Source organism: Kryptolebias marmoratus, linkage group LG14 (assembly GCF_001649575.2).
Source record: "Kryptolebias marmoratus isolate JLee-2015 linkage group LG14, ASM164957v2, whole genome shotgun sequence".
Classification (NCBI taxonomy): domain Eukaryota; kingdom Metazoa; phylum Chordata; class Actinopteri; order Cyprinodontiformes; family Rivulidae; genus Kryptolebias; species Kryptolebias marmoratus.
Window position 1 is genome coordinate 2,803,790 of NC_051443.1, and position 5,745 is coordinate 2,809,534.

The 5,745-nt window shown below is 37.9% G+C and overlaps 1 protein-coding gene across 1 annotated transcript in view; it reads left to right on the forward strand.

The window, feature by feature from the left end:
• Positions 1-559: 559 nt before the first annotated feature.
• naa25 (N-alpha-acetyltransferase 25, NatB auxiliary subunit) overlaps positions 560-5,745 on the forward strand; it is a 43,767-nt gene continuing 38,581 nt past the window's right edge. Inside the window, exons 1-6 of the mRNA XM_017435054.3 lie at positions 560-667; positions 3,730-3,815; positions 4,577-4,715; positions 4,800-4,918; positions 5,029-5,103; positions 5,206-5,313. Coding sequence (XP_017290543.1) covers positions 610-667; positions 3,730-3,815; positions 4,577-4,715; positions 4,800-4,918; positions 5,029-5,103; positions 5,206-5,313 — 585 coding nt within the window. The 5' untranslated portion in view covers positions 560-609. The remainder of the gene's footprint in view (positions 668-3,729; positions 3,816-4,576; positions 4,716-4,799; positions 4,919-5,028; positions 5,104-5,205; positions 5,314-5,745) is intronic.

A 5,745-nucleotide genomic window follows, 5' to 3' on the forward strand; every position in this document is an offset into this window, starting at 1 on the left:
ATACATTTGTTAATACAAGGTATACCAGTTTGCATTTCATCAGGATGTTTTGCTGAAATTGAAACTAGGTCTACATGTTTCTGTGGTTTTTCATCTTCATTGGGTCAACATGATTTATGACAGTTTTCGGATACTAAAAATAGTTTGTACAGAATATTAACACAAGTTGAAATTGAAATTTGTTATAACTAAATTAAACTGAATTTCTGGTACAGCTTCAGGCAAGTTTAAGTGCATTTAACTTTCATTGTGTTTTGTAGTGGTTGTAGTGTCTAATTTTAATTTGCAGACATTCATTTTTGTCTCAGGGACTGCATTTAAAAAGACTAAAATCAATATATAATATTGGCTAGAGAAACGATTCGTCAGAAACTAATGACCGTAAACGTTGGTCTTTTTTATTTTAATTTTTTAAATAAAACCTAGTTTTCATGGAGACTTGTGCTGGTCTCCAAGGTGAGCTTGCCACTCACAATATGGCGGACGCGCTGACGTATTGTGTCTACGGCGTTTACTCCTCCTATGTCTATGGTCTTTTGCGCTTTAATCGCTCCTGATACAGATCAGTATACGCATGCGCGAGAATTTACCCAGCAGGTAAACTCCACCATGGCGGCGCGAGGCCATGTGCAAGATCCAAACGACAGGAGGCTCAGACCTATATACGGTGAGTTTTCAATGGGAACATGAATAACAAGGCGTATGAATGTTTATAAAACTTGCAAGTGGTTTGAAGCGGTTATACGTTTAAAATAAACACTGCTGGAGGTTAAATGCGGTCCTGCGGCCCCTCCGGCTTCAGCCGCGGACTCTGCTGGTCGCAGCGCCCGATGACAGTGCACCTTACCCGACCTAACACAGTCGGAGCGGGACAAGACTGCCTCCGGTGGTTACCTGAACTAAATTCTGTATTAAACACAGATATTTCTGTTCGTGTTGGAGATCTTAAACACTTTTATGTCGTCCAGAGTTAGCTCCTTGTCAGAGTCGAAGTGTTTTCTCCTTTTGCTAGCTTTCTATTTGACAGCTAGCTCAGCTGGCTAATGTGTCAAACTACCAGCGTGTCAACACGGGGACGCACTCACTGCAGTTCAATGTAATGACATGTTTTAGCTTGCAGGATGTTTGTTTGATTTGATTTTGGATCACAGCTTCCAGTCTGAAGCGGTAGTTTGTATTTAGCTGAGTGTCCCGTTAGCTTCAGTTAGCATCAGGACAATGCTTCATGTTAACGGAATTAACATGTGAAACAACACATGTAGCGATTTTACAGTGCGTTTTCGTGCAGCTTGTAGGCATGATCATGTATACAAAGATTCAGACATTTCATGTAACTGTTTTTGGTTTGTAATAGCGTAAGATTAACCAACAGGTGTCGGTAATCTGTAACATTTCACTGAGAAGTGTCGAGTGAATTTAGTTTGAAAACTGAAGATATTCTACACAGTCTTATTAAATGTGTTTTGGACAAAACTACAGCTTCGACGCTGCTGTCTGTGAACACGATCTTAATGTTTTCTTCCTCCCATTGCTTTTGGTCCCTTTTCTCCTAAAATGACAGTTTGGACGGAGAGAGTAGGCATGACTTAATCATAACATACTGCCATGCTCAGTTAATTTAGGAACCCAGCTGTCCTGAACACACAGCTCTGTGTGTAATACTACAACATTAAGCAGATGGAGAGGCTGCATACTATAGTGACAGCTCTACTTGGTAACAGTTTATTTTAGTTACTAATTGTTGGTTTGTAATTAAATTAACAGTATGTTAAATAAATTGGTAGAACATAGAACACAGTTGATACATGATTTAACAACTCCGTTCTTCATAATGACAATTTTTTGGCATTCTACAAAAAGGTAGATTGGGTGAAAAACAAGATAAAATAATTAAGTGAAAGCTAGAAAATGAGTTTCTTAAAATTTTGGAATATTGCAGATGTACAGTGTCACATTTTGCTTAGTCATTACTCCTTGACGAGTATTCAAATCCAACATTTACTCACGATTAATGTCTACAGACTTTATAAATCAGTGGTTCTCAAAGCTGGGCTCACAAAACAACAGGATAGGGTTCCTGAAATAATCTCCAAAAATTATATCAAATTAAAAACACATTCCTATTAGCATATTTTTGCTACAATTGTTGGAAAAGAGAAAAATAATAGTCATAAATGAGGGAAACTGGATGACTATAATCTTTTTGTGTTGTCATATCCAGGGTTTCCCCCAGAAAAGAGGCTAAGCCTGGTGGTAGGTGGCAATTTGCCAGCTGATCGCCGGCCAACCGTGATTTAGTAAAAAATACATTTTTAAATTTGACAGGAAAGTTGAAAATATGGCTATTTATTATGTGATATTGCAAGATATTTGTGTCAAGAATTTACACAACTACAGTTTTACAAAAAGGCTCTTCTGAAATACTTAAAAAAAAAAAAAAATTAAAATAAATAAATAATAATAAATAATTGATTGCATAATTTGAATCCTAATTTAAGCCACATTTACAAATAAATTTGATTCACATAAATGAAAAAGTGCAAACAAAGCACCAACACACGTCTCACGTCAAGCCCAATGAATAACAGAGAACTTTGAAAAACAGAGATACTGTACTGTGCTTTTTGTGGCACAGGCTGCATGTTGAATTACTACATGTAACAACAAAACAAAACATATCTAATGCTGAATTTAATAGCATAGTTTTACTGTTAAACAAGGATAAATTACCATGCGTCATATTTTCAGTAAGTACAAAACACGCTCACCATATTCAGTCTTGTAAAGCCACCCGCTGAATTTTGGCTCAACTAACCATTTTTGGTTAAACCCGCTCGTTCCATGTTTATTGCTGTGGCTCCAACGATGTGCTACCTCCAGAGGTAGCTGAAGGAGGCTCGGCCTCAGGGCTCATCAGAGTCCCGCAAGGCTCCGCAAAAACAGCGCACGGACCTGAGCGCGTGGTGGAGGTTTTTATAATTGGCGCTTTCGCCGGAGCAGTATTCTCCGAAAGGACGGGGCAGTACGCTACGTAACCAGTGGAAATACGGTAAAAAGAGAGCAGATGGTTGAATGGAGTGCAGCGTGTGCGCTACACGCCAAGTTATAAAAAGTGCACGACACGACATCATGCTGTCTCCCGCCCCAGCGCGATTGTGTAACTGTCGGTGAGGTAGATGAAGGTAGCGGTTTTGGGGGTGCGGGTGAGGAAAAAACGTGAATAAAAAAATGACGTACTTATAATAAACAAGCCTGGCGGCTGGGTCAGCAAAGCCTGGCAGCCCGCTAGGCTTTTTTACACTGGGGAAAACCCTGCATGTCCATAATTCCTTTTGTAGCAATGTTTGTTGTTCAATCGATGATATATTTGGGGTTAGAAATCGTTGACATTATTATTTTGATGTCGTCCACTTTGTTTAACTGTGTGTCCGTCCAGTGTTGTGGGGAGCTGGTGCCTATCTCCAGTGGTCTTTGGGCAAGAGGTGGGGTTCACTTGGCAGGTCACCAGTTCATCGCAGAGCCTTTTTTAAATTATTTTTATTAGTCTTAATATTGTTACTACCTTTTACAGTTACGGTACTTGTTACAAAAAAAGGTTGCTCCAATGATCCAGTTAGTTAGTTTTTCTTAAAAAAAGTAGATGTGATTTACAGCAGTCATTTACACCTTGGAAAACCTTTAGTGATTGTTGAATCTCAATGTCTGAATTATATTTTTTTGTTTTTCCAGACTACCTTGATAATGGCAACAATAAAATGGCAATACAACAGGCAGATAAATTGCTGAAGAAACACAAGGAACTACATTGTGCCAAGGTGAATAAATAAACACTTGTTTACTCAAAGTCTATTTCTGCTTGTTGTCTTTGAGGCCTTCAACTCTAATTTAATAAAATGTAGATTTATTTTTAGACCTTGTAACCTATTAACTGAGCTACGAAATGTGCAAGTGACTGCAAGATCTGCAAAGAGGGATAATTGTTATAAGAAGGAATAAGATACAAAGCTTTTAGGTAGAAGTTTCTTTGACATACATATTCAATATTTGTGAAATGATTTTCAGTTCAATTCAGTTTATTTATTTGGCGCCAAGTCACAACAAAAGTCGTTTAAGGGCACTGTACAAAAACATTCACATATATTACAAAAAGCCAGTTAGTAAAAGTTATCTAAGGAAGCCAGCAGATTGTGTTGAATCTTCACTTTGTTGCACTCTCACATCCTAAGCAGTACATTTGCAACAGTGGAAAGGGAAAAACTCCATTTTCACAGGAATAAACCTCTAACAGAACCAAGCTCAGAATGGGCAGCCATCTGCTTCGACTGGCTGGAGTTTGAGAGGACAGGAAAGAGATGCAGACAAACACAGAATGATGGGTCCAAGTGTAGTTTCTACTTGTAAAAAGACAAAGAAAATCATGTTAGTGATAAAAATAATTACAGTAGAGCAAGTAAGACAGTAGTGCTCAGATTTGACTGGTCATTTGAGTATACATAGTTTGATTCTGTCAAATGGTTATATCGGATGCTGACAGCTTTACATGTACAACTGTGTTTTTCTTTTTCCTCACATTTAGGTCTTAAAGGCTATTGGCCTTCAAAGAACAGGGAAGCAGGATGAAGCTTTTACTTTGGCCCAGGAGGTGGCCATTCTAGAGCCTACTGATGACAACTCGCTTCAAGCTTTGACAATATTGTACAGAGAGATGCATCGTCGTAAGTATAGTCCAAAGACAGCTTCAGGTGGGTGATATTACGCTTCAGTGACTGTGAGTTACATGTTGCTCCTGTCCTTTGCAGCGGAGTTGGTCACTAAGTTGTACGAGGCTGCAGTAAGAAAAGTTCCTCTCAGCGAGGAGTATCACTCCCACCTCTTCATGGCTTATGCTCGTGTGGGAGAGTACAAAAAGATGCAGCAGGTGTGAGAACACATAATTAACAGTTGTTTTTGCTCTGTTTGTAATTAATTAGATTAATAAGCAAACTAAAACACAGATGATGTGAACAAATGTATCTACACACTTCACAGGCGGGAATGGCTTTATATAAAATTATTCCTAAAAATCCCTATTACTTCTGGTCTGTCATGAGTCTTGTGATGCAGGTATGATTAAACTTCCATAGTATTTTTTTTAAATATTGCCATTATCTTGGAAATGAAGTTAAAAAAAAGTCATTTTTTAATTTTAATTTTTTATTATTAAAGGCAATTTCAGCCAAAGATGAAAAACTGGCCCAAACCATGTTCCTTCCCTTGGCTGAACGCATGGTAGAGAAGATGGTGAAGGAGGAGAAGATTGAAGCAGAGGCAGAGGTGAGTTCATCGTCTGGATAGTCTGAGTGAAAAGAACTATTACTCTCTTTTATCTCAGTTGTGCACTTCAAAATAAAAATGCTAAAAATTAGTCCCAATTTAACTTTGTTAAATGTACATTTTTTCCTTGTTAGGTCGATGGAAAATCCTACTCTGTCTTTTAGTTTGCTTTTATTTATTTGTTTTGTTCTTTTCTAAATTTTTTTTTTAGGTTTGTTTAATTTGGGACATTTTTTTAGAGAAATTAAAAATAGCCTAAAATCGGACAAAAACAGCATTCAAGTATTAGAGCTTATGTAAATGTATTTCTGCACAAAATGCTACAAGAAAGTTCATAGTCAACATTGAACTTTAACTATGTAAGTCAGTGTTTCTCAACCTTTTTTGGGCCAGCGCCCCCCTATCCATTATCAAGGCCTCTTACCGCCCCCC